A 13,794-nucleotide genomic window follows, 5' to 3' on the forward strand; every position below is an offset into this window, starting at 1 on the left:
TGTTTACGTCTTTTGGCTTTTTGAAAAAGCCTCATGGGAAACATGCCTGGCCTCCAGGTATTTAGTTAAGAAATCCCTATTCTCGATCCCTATCCTTAAGATATTATTTACACTCTTAAAAATAAAGGTTCTGTTTTGGCATCTACACTGAAAAAAAATTGCGCAGATACAGTTTTCACACAGGAATTACTAGTTTTTTTTGTGTACTTACAATTTTCACATAATCATGCAGAATCCATGCAGAACCGTTAACATCCATGGAAACCTTCGACTGCACTAAAGGTTCTTTATGGTAGAAAAAGATTCTTTAGAAATTTTAAATGTTCTTCACACTAAGAAAAAAATGGTTCTTTTAAGAACTGATCACTGACAGGTTCTTTGAGGTACCAAGAATTGTTCTTTTATGGCACTGCTGTAAGAAACAAAACTGCAACCGTTATTTTTAAAAATGCATCATCTGTTCATCTTACAAAAGTAATATGCAGTGTTCTTTTGTCACACACGCTGGTTTAGTCAAATATGCAAGGTCAAGCTCAAGGTTAAGTATGCACTTTAAGAGGAACGTGGTACATTGTATAATTGTGTGTTTGAGTGATAGAGACTTGGCTGGGGAAAGTCTTCACCAGGACATAGAGAGCTTTGGCCATAAATCTGGGTGTTGGAATCTGGTCTGCATGTTTAGTCTTGCATTTTACTCAGTGAACGGCGCATATGAAGATGAGGCAGATTGTCTATAAATGTACCACTCCTCTTTAAATTATTTTCCTAGCCCAAATTAAGTTAAATAATACTTTATCGATCTAATACAGCTAATAAAATAGCCATGTCATTATGCATGCATGATGCATTGAGAAATATGAACATCCATGTGTGTCAGAATTCCCCAGAAACAGTTTTCAAAGCAAACTCAGTAACTTATGAGAAATTTGAGCTCCTAAATACCCTTCTTGCTCAAGACTAAAACTTTCCCCTAAGGCGATGTTTCTGGGACTTTCAGACATCCCTCTTCCAGCTTAGTGTGACTGTTTATACCTGTGCACTCTTTTTGTCTCGCAGAGTGAATCAGGCACCGCACCCTGACTCTTACCTCTCAGTATTACTATCTGTCATGTGCTGACATAATATTTAGAAATACTGGAAACTCCACACAGCTGTATCTGTTCATTATTGATGTTATTGATGTATGAGCACATGAGAATGGGATGACGCCCCTTTGGACCAGGCGAGTTGACGTATGAAGTTAGTGCAGATCTTGCTGTGTCTCTGTGCACACCTATAAGCAGAGAACACTTGTTATGTTTTCTTGTGTGTCTGTGTGGGTGTGTTTCTTTAGTGAGGGCGTGCTTTTGTATGCATCCTTAGACATGTCTATAATATGAGACACTTGATATTTTAGGGTGTTTCACAATTTTTGTGCTAGTTTTAGGGCATTGAGAGACATTTAAAAGAATTTTGTACTGTATTATGAAAAAATGCTATACAAATAAATTGCAATGAATTTAATGGAATTTTGTCTTATTTGTGAATGCTGCAAATCAAGTCGTCACCTTTATTTACATAGGGCTTTTTACAATACAGATTGTGTCAAAGCAGCTTTACAATATTAAACAGGAAAATAGTGTGTTCATTTAGTCATTACTGCTGTGCTGTACTGTTTGTTTTCGTTAATTTAGCCACTGTACTGAGTAAATGACGGGTTGTGTTTGTTTTCTTCTGAAAGAGACAAACAGTAATCAGATCTAGCAGTTTTTAAGGCTTTTCTGTAGGTGGAACTACTTTCCCACCATGCAATACGAAATACCTCTAGTTTTGTTTTCTTCCATCTGTATTCCGTTTTCCAGGCTGCTCTCTTTAGGGTGTGATTGTGTTTGTTATACCACAGTGTCGGAAGGTTTTCCTTAATCATCTTTAAGTGTAAAGGAGCAACTGTATCTAAAGTGCTAAAAAAGAGAGTCCATAGTTTCTGTTACATTATCAAGTTTACAAAGCAGTCTTTTGTGGTAGAAGTGATGGTTCTACCATATTTGTAACAAGGAGTTTGCAGCTTTAGCTATATGGAGTACACGTGAGACTAGATAATGATCTGAGACACTGTTTCTCTGCCGCAGAATTTCAGTGCCATTTACATCAAATTCATTTGACAGTATTAAATCTAGAGTGTGATTACAGCAATGAATAGGTTCTGACATGTGTTGTCAAACCCCAGTAGGGTTCAGAATGACTGTAAATGCTGATCCCAATTAATCTTTTTCATGATCAAAATGGATATTAAAATCTCCAACAATTAAGACTTTATCTGCAGCAGGCAGATATCTATAGACAGAAAATCTTTGATAAAGTCAGTATGGTGCCCCAGTGGCCTGTATACAGTAGCCAGTATAAACATCACATGGGATTTATCATTAATACTTGAATAGTTCAGATGCAAAAGCCCTAAATCCATCTGACGTATTTCTTTAAAATGAGCATTTCTTTCTGGATACTTTGCATAGGTGTCTATGTATGTACTGGTACTTCTTATTGGGCTGAGGCTGGAATTTAGCGAGAAAAGTATTTAATAGACATATAATATGTGTCAGGAGCGTTCACTCAGTATCATTATCTAATTTTTGACCGAGATGGCTTTTAGCTGGTTTTGCATTTGAACTCTTCACTTATTACTCTAGATAATGTTATATGAAGCACCATAACTTCAAACAAATTGTACTTAAAACCCGAAATACCGAAAAACTTACTATAAATTGTAGAAACATGTTCCTTTTACCTTTTAAGCATGGCTCATGTTTATATAAGCAAAATCAAATGAACTCTCATAATTGAACACTGTATTTTCACATTTGCGTAATTCCAAATATTTTTGGCAAGTGTACTGTAAGTGCTAAATTACAGTAATGTAACACAACAACACTGAGGAGGTGACAGTATTTCTCATATTTTGAATAAGAAGCCTGTTAAAAACAATGTCAACTGCAAAAATGAAGACTAATCTTTACCAGATTGCCTTGCAATACTGTTTTTTGTGAAAACATCCTTGTAAAATCTCACCTTTAATACATCTGTCCTCTTTCTACAGGACTGATGGAGGTCACAGCTGCGTGGGTCCAGATAAGTCCTATCGCTCATGTAATATCCAGGTATGCATAGAAATCCCTTTTGCTCAATGACCCATGTGCCTGATAGAAATTATTTTTATTTTGCCATAATATCTACATTATTGTTTAAAATTTTGTGGTCATAAATGTTTTTGAAAGAGGCCTCTTCTGCTCACTAAGACTGCATTTTATTGATCAAAAATACAGTAAAAAACAGTAATATTCTGAAAAATTGTTCCAATTTAAAACAGTTGTTTTCTGTGTGAATATACTGTAAAATGTAATTTATTGCTGTAATGCAAAGCTGAATTTGCAGCATCATTACTCCAGTCTTCAGTGTCACATGATTCATTTCTAATTATTATCAATGTTGAAAAGTAGTGCTGCTTCATTTTCGTGGAAACAGTGATACATTTTTTTTCCAGAATTCTTTGTTAAATATAACATTCAAAAGAACAGCTGAAATCTTTTGTAACATTATACATGTTTTTACTGTCACTTTTGATCATTTTAATGCATCCTGGCTGAATAAAAAAAAAGTATTAATTAAAAAAAAACTTTCTGACCCCAAACATTCTTTTTATCTGAGTCATTAGGACTGTCCTGAGGGATCCAGGGATTTCAGAGAGGAGCAGTGCTCTCAGTTTGATGGCACTGATTTTCAAGGAAAGCGCTACAAATGGCTGCCATACTATGGTGGTATGTACAGACAGGATGTGATTCTGTGTGCTGGGTGGATTGACAAGAAAATTAAAAATGTATCAAGGAATACTGTACATCTAGAAGTTTAAAGCAACTGTCAAGCACCATGTAAATATAAAAGTAGTCCATATGACATGTGTAGAAGAAACATGGTTGCGTTTTATCTAATATCTTTGCTGTTTAAAAATAAATTCTGTACAGATGACTTCTCTCTTCTGCTCAGGAGAAAATCCCTGTGAGCTGAACTGCATTCCCAAAGGTGAGAACTTCTACTATCGGCACAAGTCTGCGGTGGTGGACGGCACACCCTGCCACCCTGGAGGAAAGGACATCTGTGTTGATGGTCTCTGTAAGGTTAGCACATCTTCTTTGGTCAACCATAGTTATTTTAACCAACTTACCTAAATGTGTGAAATAAATCTCATATGCCGTTTGAAAGAGTTGCTCATTTGTCAGGATGTTCGACCAGTCAACTAGTGAATTACTGAAATCCAGTAGTGTTTTAGATTTTATTTGTCTTTGGATTTTTCTTCTTTTTACAAAAGAGATGGATTTAGAGACAGAACTACTGTTATTAAATTCTCTCCAAGTGGTTTCTAAATTCATTCCCCATTACAGCACCGCTGCTAAAGACATCAAAACACTGCTTGTGTAACAAATCCCCTGCCCACAGGAACAAATTTCACAACAGGTACTGGCAGACCTCAAATCGCCTGTTTTGCTCCTGTTATAATGCTCTATCCAAAGGTCTCCATACACTTTTTATATAATGAACAGTTTGATTTGGGCTTTTACAGTCAACTAGAACTAAAACTAACTTGAAATAAAATAAACAGTAACTAAAAAATGCACAAACAAAAAGCATTTTATTTTAGCTAACTGCCAAGACAACATTTCTCATTTGCATTTAGATTAAAATGATTACGAATTTTAAATGAAATCAGTAAAAAATGACAAAAACAAAATTAGTAAGACTTTAACTAAAATTAAGTTAAAATGGAAAATATTAAAATTTAAACTAATTTATACTATTAATAAAAGCTATAACAGTATCACAGTGATAATAAAACAGCACTGATTCATATATAAACTTTGATCAGCACACATACACAGAGCACATCAAATGTGTTATGAAACATGAAGGGTGAGAAAACGATGACGACATTTTCTTTTTGAATAAACTAACCCTTTAAGACTGACTATTCATCCAGACATCCCACCCATCTGACTAGTCAATTATAGAAATATGTAGTTTTGCGCGTCCCGAGTGCAGGTGCTTTCTTGCCTGACGTGGTTTAGTAAATATTATAATTCTTGGTATTCATTTTAACATTTATTCATTTGTTAGTTTTTTTAATGAGGTCCACTTATTAAATAATCAGCATATACACAATTGATTTAAATTAAACTTTAATTAAGTGAACTTCCTTTTGAACAATAGCATCTTTGTTAAATTGCACAGCCTCAGTCCTTGTATTTTACCTTGACGTGTTTGGAGAACTACAGCGTCGTTTTTGTTCTTTGTTTGCTCACAGCGTCTTGGCTGTGATAACATGCTGGAGTCACATCAGGAGGAGGATCCCTGTCTCCAGTGTGGAGGAAACGGACAGTCATGCAGTCTAGTCAAAACCAATTTCTCAATGCGCAACCTGCCCAAAGGTAAACTCACCCCAGATCCAAATGCATTAACAAATTTATGTACGTTCCTGTGCCTAAAAAAGTAGTTCTGCCACTTACTTACAGGTTACAATCAGATGTTCATCATCCCTGTCGGGGCGACCTCTATCCGCATAAAGGAAAGAGTACCAACACGCAATTACCTTGGTGAGTGTATGTGAGTAAGATCCTAATCCTAATCTTTTCATCATCAGCAGCACTGACCTTTACATCATTGCATTTTTCCTCTGACAGCAATCAAAAACTTGCGTGGTGAGTACTACCTTAATGGACACTGGGTGATCGATTACTCTCGCGCTGCACCTATTGCCGGCACCGTGCTGTATTACCAGAGGGGAACAGAGGGGGAAAAGACTCCTGAGATCATCACAGGTCGTGGCCCGACCACTGAGCCCCTAGTGCTAGAGGTGAGAGCATATTAATTAAGGTTTCCTTATTTGATTTATGTGTGTTTTTGTGAACCAATGTTGGAAGTGGAATTGCACGATTGATTAAAATTAAACTGAAATTGGGATATGGCTAGTGCAATTATCAAATTGCAAATGCTCTGATTTAATGAAATAAATACATAAGCTTCTTGTTTCAGAATTGCTTTAACATGCATTTGGAAACACAACATGCATCTTCTAGGGCTGCCCTTGACTAAAGATATTTCTAGTCGACCAGTAGTTGTTCATTTTAAGCATTAGTCGACTATTTGTCTTTGTCGTTTATTAATAAACCATTTAAAACATAATAATTTGCCTTTAATTGCCCACATAGCCTTATAAATGCTTAAGTGCACGCATAAAGCTTGCCACAGCACACCAGCAGAAGTCATGATTATGAATGTGTCAGGAGAAAACAGTGAGGAGGCTGCATTAACATTTTAATAATTTATTGATAAACTAGTGCTTTCTTTGTTTTGGGCATAAGATATGAAGTTAGTTGTCATTGCAGTAGTGGATGTGCCTGTATGCATGTTTCATACGGATTACATAATATGAGAATATTTGTTTTTGAATTTGTTCATTTGTAAGTAGACATTTAGCTCTTTATAGATACATTTTTCATGTCTGTGAGGCATGAAAAATTGACGCGTTCAAGTTTGCATTTGAACTCTTCACTTATTACTCTAGATAATGTTATATGAAGCACCATAACTTCAAACAAATTGTACTTAAAACCCGAAATACCGAAAAACTTACTATAAATTGTAGAAACATGTTCCTTTTACCTTTTAAGCATGGCTCATGTTTATATAAGCAAAATCAAATGAACTCTCATAATTGAACACTTTATTTTCACATTTGCGTAATTCAAAATATTTTTGGCAAGTGTACTGTAAGTGCTAAATTACAGTAATGTAACTGAGAGACTGAGGTAGCAGAAAACACATGCTTTTGCTTTCATTATTTTACAAAAGCGCAACGTTTCGTTGTTATTGTGAGTGCACACAAATAAACGTAGAGTCTTTACATATTCAAAAGATGTATTACTCTTATCTGTATGACCAAAAATGACGGAGTATTTTAAAAGCAAGTGACCGCTCTGCCGCCTCCATCTGTCGTGTAAGTGCGCTACTGTTCAGCTTCGACACTCCACACAGACAATTGAATAGCGCACCTTTTACTAGGTGTACATTAGATTGAGCTGCTTGCACGGATGCTACTACATACATTTTCAGATGAAAAGCCATATTTGAGGTCAATGAATGATAGGTGAGTGTTTGGATGTCCTGCCTGATGTACTTTATTACCACATAGACCAGCCGTTTATGATCTGTCCGTCATGGACTGTGTGTGCCACTTCCTGTGAATTTTTTTCTTTGCGACTAAACAACTAATAATATTTTGGTCGATCATACCTCTTCTTGTCGACTAATGGTTAGTCAACTATTTGGTTAGTCCTACCATCTTCTTAGACTTCTAATAACTTCTAAGCTAAAGAACAATAGATACACCTTAAATGTTCCCTAATAATAATAATAATCACTGTTGTCACCTGTATGAAATGTAAAAATTAATAGCTAAAAATGAACAAAATAAAATGTATTTACAGCTTTTTAGCCTGTGCTCAGTGCAGTTTACAAATCATAAGCATATAAATACATCTGAACAAAACAGCTACATAACAATGGATCCTGAGTCAACTGCATAATCCACTTATAGTACGGATCAGGATGTTTGTGTGATCCACCAGTCCAAACAGAATGAGTGTCAGTGATCACTGCTGGAGCCATGAAACAAACTGGGGTACAGTATGACCAAAATCAGGTCTTGTAGACCACGATCTGTCTTGTGATATGTCAAAACTTTGAAGTCTGTTTTATCAGTTCTGGTTTACTAGCCATAGTCTGTGTCAGTATCTGTAAAATCCAAGACCACTGCAATGAAGAGCCTGCAGAATGTCAACAAAAACATATGTGTGCCTTTACCTGTTTGAGACATATTTTACATAGATCACTATGACCACCAGTGTCTTTGTGCCTTTACAGCTCATCACTCAAGAGGACAATGAGGGAGTGGAGTATGAGTATTATCTGCCGAACGGACGCACAACAGAGGGATACTACTGGAGCTACGGCTCCTGGTCTGCCTGCAGCAAGGAGTGCGGCTCAGGTCAGTGTCAAAACACCAGTAAGCAGTTTGCATTGAGGAAATTTAGCAGGCTTAGTTTCTGTTTTTTTAGACTATTTTAGACTAGTGAAAAGAAAGCATCTATAATACATGTTTCGTTGTTGCACTTTATCTGTTAGCATCCATAGATTTCAAATTGCTATTATTTTGGATTAAGGGCTTTTATGTAAAGTCTGTTCCAAATGCATTCACTGGTAAGGGTTTGTGTCTCAAACACACCTGAGGGCAGGTAGGGTGTGTGCTGAGGCAGCCAGCTCCAGTAGAGACGTACTGCACATCCTGAGGAAGATAAGCTCAAAAGTGGCACTGTTTGAAGAGTATGAAGGGGGTGTTTAATTCCTAGCATATTTCATCTCTGATTAAAGACCAGCTGCAGCAGAAGTGTTTTCACTGAGGAACATCAAGGCCAATTGCAGTTGAGAACCGTATCATCAGAGCTTGGGAGGGCTGCTGTTCATGAGATGTACATGATGATGTTTAATAACAGTTTTTATGAATATCTAGTAAGAAGGAAAGCAGAAAACGGCAGGGTGCCAAGATACAGCAGTTTATGCCTAATAACTGTTCACACCGGTTATATTATACTGAAAATTACATGAAGTTTCAATAATCAGTCTAATTTTATGAGAAGAGTGTACACCACAGTAACGACACAGAGAAACAATATTGTTGAAATTACTTTCAGATTAATTTTATATCAGATGATGGGCAATAAAAGCATTGACAGTTAATCAGAATCCATCCTGCTTTAAAGACCTTGAGCATTTGAGGCTCCAGCTGACAAAACTGTAGCAACAGAACAATAAACAGAACATTATCGCGCGCTTAGTTTTCATTAAAATGATGTTTCTTAGTGTGAACAGGCCTTTAGTCGTGATACCACAGAGACAATTTGAGATGTAAATTTAAGAAATATTTAGTATTCTGCGCTATTTCTAGGTCACAAATCAATTGTAAATAGTGACATTGCATCAGCTTTTATGGTTTTGGTAACAAATCATGCTGGAGAACATGATCATTGGATTTGCACATATTTACACTGCTCATACCATGATCATGCTGTCATTAAAGCAAAATACCGAATACTGGAATATTTAACAAGGAAGAGTCTGCAAAAAGTCTTTTACTGTTACTGTTAGTATTTCTCAACCTACTTTAATCCAAAGATGTTTTTGCTATAAAATATATTCTAAAAGATATTTTATTCCAAAGATGCTGTAATAAGCAGCTCATTTTCAAATGTTTTTATTTAGAGAAGCTACACTGCAAAAAACTATTTGTTGAGTCGAATTAAAATAATTTGTTACCCAGCTGCCTTAATTTTAAGTTCAGTCAACTCAAAAAAGTTGAGTCAACTTGAAATGTTAAGTTGTACTAAGTGACAACTTAGATATTAGAGTTGATTCAACTTAAAATTTCAAGGCAGATGGGTAAGAAGCCCAGCTTTTAAGTTTAACAAACCAATTTTTTTGTTTAGTCAACTCAAATATCTAAGTTGTCACTTAGTACAACTTAACATTTTCCACTTATTTGAGTTGACTGAACCTAACTTTTTAAGGCAGCAGGGTAACAAATTATTTGAAGTTGACTCAACAAATTGTGTTTTTTTGTTTTTTTTTATAGTGCAGGTGTAGCAGTGTATTAAAATAATTCAGTCAAATAATTTAAAACATTTCAATTCCATATTTCCAGACGTTTCTGCTGTAATGACAAAGGTGCTTATTTCAAACTTTATGTACAGAAACTATAATTCTGAGTAATTCTAATAATTAAATTACCTAAAATATATAGCAGACTTTAAATATTCCAGTTTAGTATACTAGAAGTACAGCTGGAGTGTTTTTTTTGTTTTTTTTTGTTTTTAAATATGTAAATGTATCTGTAGTATACTTAGCATCAAATAAATGTATTTTAAATACATTTTGGTATATTTATTTACATATAAATAATTTTAAGGCTACCTTGGAGGTTTGATCTGGCCTGTGTTTGAGAACTATTGTGTGTTCTGTATTTATGTAATTGTACATATTTTTCTTCCATATATTTTAGGTTACCAGTCACGTCTGGTCTTCTGTACCTTTGATAACGAAGCGTATTCTGATTACTTGTGTGCCTCCATTCCTCGACCCCTCAGTAACCGCACATGCAATGAGCAGCAATGTCCACAAACCCGCAGGTACAGCACTTTTACCTTAGCTTATTGTAGTGTGTTTGGTGCATTAATAACTGGAGTTTCTCTCTACAGTGTTTATTTAATCAGAAACTGATTTCTGCCCACAAATGTGTTAAAATGTTGTGGTTGCTGTCTGACTTGTGGAGAATCGTTGGGTCTGACAGCTTTGGCTGTACTGTTCCTGTTCTGTAAGGTTGGCGTATGTGTACGAGCCGCATTCGTGGAGGCCCATGGAAGCACCACGAGTCAATGTACAAGTGTACAGGTAACAGCCTTCAGCGGCTGATATACTGCAGCGCATGACCTCAAACACACATTCGTGTCCAGTCTATGCAATCTCTCAGGAATCTCACATGTTCAGGTGCCTCTGGAGTACATTATGAGATTTCCTAAAGAATCTTAAGTGTCTATGTGAACTGATTTCCCAGTACACACAGCACCAGATTATATCCAAAACAGTCTGTTAGTATAACTTTTACACTGCATATGCAGTGCTGGGCAGTAACTGATTACATAATCAGATTACAAACATTAAGTACTTATAACTAGATTTTACTACATTTTAAAATGCTTATAATCAGATTAGAGTTTTTTTTTCTTTTTTATGGATTACATAATTTATTAACAAATTATTCACTCACCAGCAGTAAATTATTATAGGTTTAGTTATTCTCCCTACTTTTTTTTTCTGAAATTAAATTTTTTTTAAAAGATTCAATTTGTATTTATTATTGAACACATTGAGAATTCACAATATATAATGGCCATGTAAATGTCATGTAAATTAGCAATCCATGCATCTGAATTTGGGGACAAAAGCAGCTCTCAGTCAATTGTACAATGTTTGAGATTCATAATAACGCACGTTACCAAACTAATCTGACAAAAAAAATATATTAAACCTGGAATACTTTGGCCATTTCATTGCTGTTTTCATATATAATAATGTTTGTTCAAGGGATGCAGGGATTCCCAAAAAAGGGAAAACTTTTTATCAGTCAAACCTCTCTGACCTACAATATTTGCTTGAGGAGATTTACATTTAATATTTAATGAATTTAACAACACATTTGCATGTTCTCTGATGTTGTTTAATGGTCATATATAACAATAATCCAATTTAAATCTATAAATGAGTTAGGTCAAACGTAATCTAAAAGTAATCCAAAAGTAGTCAGAATACATTACCTAAAATTAGTAATCTAGATTACATAAAATTTCATGTCATTTGTACTCAGTAAAAGACTAAGTATTATTAAAGACAAGTAATAAAATAAGTATAAAGAAAAGTATTAGTATTTTTTGTATTTTGAATTTCAGTTTTCTTGTATTTTATATTGTATATTTTCTGTTTTCATTTTAGTTGACAATTGATTAATTTTGTTGCATTTTTGTCATTAAAAAAATACTTTTTAAATATAAATATTTTTATATTTAATTTTTATCTCTGTTTAATTATTTTAGTACATCAAATTAAGCTAAATGAAAGCGAGAACTCTTGCTTTGCATCTAGCTGACATTAAATAAGTATTAAAATAAGTATATATAAGTATATAACTTTAATATAATATAATATAATAACCTTGGCTGGCACATCCAAGAGATTGCTCATTAATCATTAATATGTGTTTGAGTTCAGTTTGCACCAATGTTTTACATGTTTAGTGCGATGTTTATTTGTTGGAGTCTTTTGAGCGCTGGTTCCTTCACATGTGAAGATGAACCAAGGCCCGGGGCAACTGTTCAGCTCAGAGCTTCATCCGTCTCTTTGATCCTCCCTCGTGTGTCAGAGGAGGGTTTTCTGTTTTGCTTTATAGACACTGCAGTGGTTTCACCTCAGTAAATATTACACTGAATCCTGCCCTTTACATTTATGAAACATAGAGCTCTGAGCTGAGCTGCTGTCTGTGTTCTAGGTAGGGAACTGTATGTTTTAGTGTCTGTTTTGTGAGCATTGTAGATCTATTTTCTATGTATATATTTTATATACATGATGGGCCTTATTTACTAAGATCTAAAATAGATAGTACCAATTAGCTTGTGTTATATTAGTGTACTGGGTGCACTTTGTAAACGAATAATTGTGCAGGTTGGACGAATTATGTAAATTGAACCTTTTACTAAATATTGGCCATGACTGAATGCCATATTATTTGATTGATTTATTGATTTTTTATTTACTATATTGCATTAGTAGATCAGCAGGGTTTACATGCAAACCTTCAGTAAATCATGGCCTACATGTATGATATAGATGTTTTGTTAAATCCACTGTCTGGGTGTCGCCGGTTTAATGTGCTCTTTTGATTTAGTTTGCCTTTTATCTGAGTATATTTTCGTGTGAAGTAGAAAGCAGCATTTGGTCTGTTCAAATAATGTCTTTCACTTGTCATGGCGGTACCCCTGGGATTTTCCTCTGATGTTCATGTACAGAAACCTGAAACTGTCATGGTCCCTGAGCAGATCGACCTGCCAGAGAACATGTGCTTTTGTGTTTTGTTGTGGGAGAGACTGAATTCTTTTGTCCCCTCGTCACTCATCTTCATATTTTTCCTCTCGTCTTCAGGTTTCTGCGAGCACCTGCTCGACTTTGACAGGCCAAGTGTTTCTTCCGAACACTTGCTTTGTCCTTGTAATTTTCCAGAATGCAGAAATCTTTACATGTTTGTTAATGTATGTAGTGGTGTGTATTTGTGAACTATAACAATAGCTTTTGTCTTTGCACTCAATGTTCTAGGTTAAATGCAATTTCTGTGGCATGCTATCGATTACCACTGTAAATCATTTTGACTCGTCCTTCAGTTGTGGAAACAATAAAAAATGTTTTGTGCTTGAAACGGAATCAAACAGACAAGAAACAGCATTATAAATAAATATTTTAAATATGCTATTAAAATAAATATAAAATCACTAACAAACCCTGTTACTCAGTTACTTTTATTCTAAGTATCTGTGGATTCCAGAATAGGACTTTTGAGATTGGATGTTAAAGTGCTGTTTATATAAAGCAATTTATACTGCAATTACTCCTGTAATGCATACACAGTGAATTAAGCCTTGGTCATTTGCTATTAAAAGCCCAAACCTGAGACGAGTCAAAATATTTTTGTGCTAATAGATCTTAAATTGAAGTTAACCTAGAAAACCTATCACAATCCATAAATGTAACCCAAAGCATGCAGTTTCTTTGGGTTAGACTGGCACTGTGGGAGCTGGTATTGAGTAGGCCGGCTAAATGAATCCATAAACTTGCTGTCGCTGTGCTTTATTTCTGCGGATATGTGTGTACGTGTTTCAGCTGGGTGACCGGCGAGTGGAACCCGTGTCCGGTGACCTGTGGAGGGGGTCTTCAGGTGAGGAGAGTGGAGTGTATGTCTCACGACTCAGCTGGATCACGAGTGGTTGAGGATTCCCAGTGTGCCTCCTACGCGCCCAGACCGCTCAACCAACAGAACTGTAACATGCAGAGATGTGCTCAATACAGAGTTTCCAGCTGGAGCCAGGTATATAAACTTGAAAAATTCAGATAAAA

The 13,794-nt window shown here is 35.4% G+C and overlaps 1 protein-coding gene across 2 annotated transcripts in view; it reads left to right on the top strand.

The window, feature by feature from the left end:
- Window positions 1-13,794, top strand: part of paplna (papilin a, proteoglycan-like sulfated glycoprotein) — a 41,916-nt gene that overhangs the window by 5,145 nt on the left and 22,977 nt on the right. Inside the window, exons 5-14 of one of the 2 annotated variants that reach the window (XM_051133400.1) lie at window positions 3,074-3,134; window positions 3,689-3,791; window positions 4,018-4,148; window positions 5,330-5,453; window positions 5,538-5,618; window positions 5,706-5,878; window positions 7,948-8,071; window positions 10,139-10,265; window positions 10,456-10,527; window positions 13,561-13,765. In XM_051133400.1, the coding sequence (XP_050989357.1) occupies window positions 3,074-3,134; window positions 3,689-3,791; window positions 4,018-4,148; window positions 5,330-5,453; window positions 5,538-5,618; window positions 5,706-5,878; window positions 7,948-8,071; window positions 10,139-10,265; window positions 10,456-10,527; window positions 13,561-13,765 (1,201 nt within the window). The remainder of the gene's footprint in view (window positions 1-3,073; window positions 3,135-3,688; window positions 3,792-4,017; window positions 4,149-5,329; window positions 5,454-5,537; window positions 5,619-5,705; window positions 5,879-7,947; window positions 8,072-10,138; window positions 10,266-10,455; window positions 10,528-13,560; window positions 13,766-13,794) is intronic. The other variant, XM_051133401.1, reaches the window with a different exon arrangement.

The sequence above is a fragment of the Labeo rohita genome, chromosome 17 (assembly GCF_022985175.1).
Source record: "Labeo rohita strain BAU-BD-2019 chromosome 17, IGBB_LRoh.1.0, whole genome shotgun sequence".
NCBI lineage: Eukaryota > Metazoa > Chordata > Actinopteri > Cypriniformes > Cyprinidae > Labeo > Labeo rohita.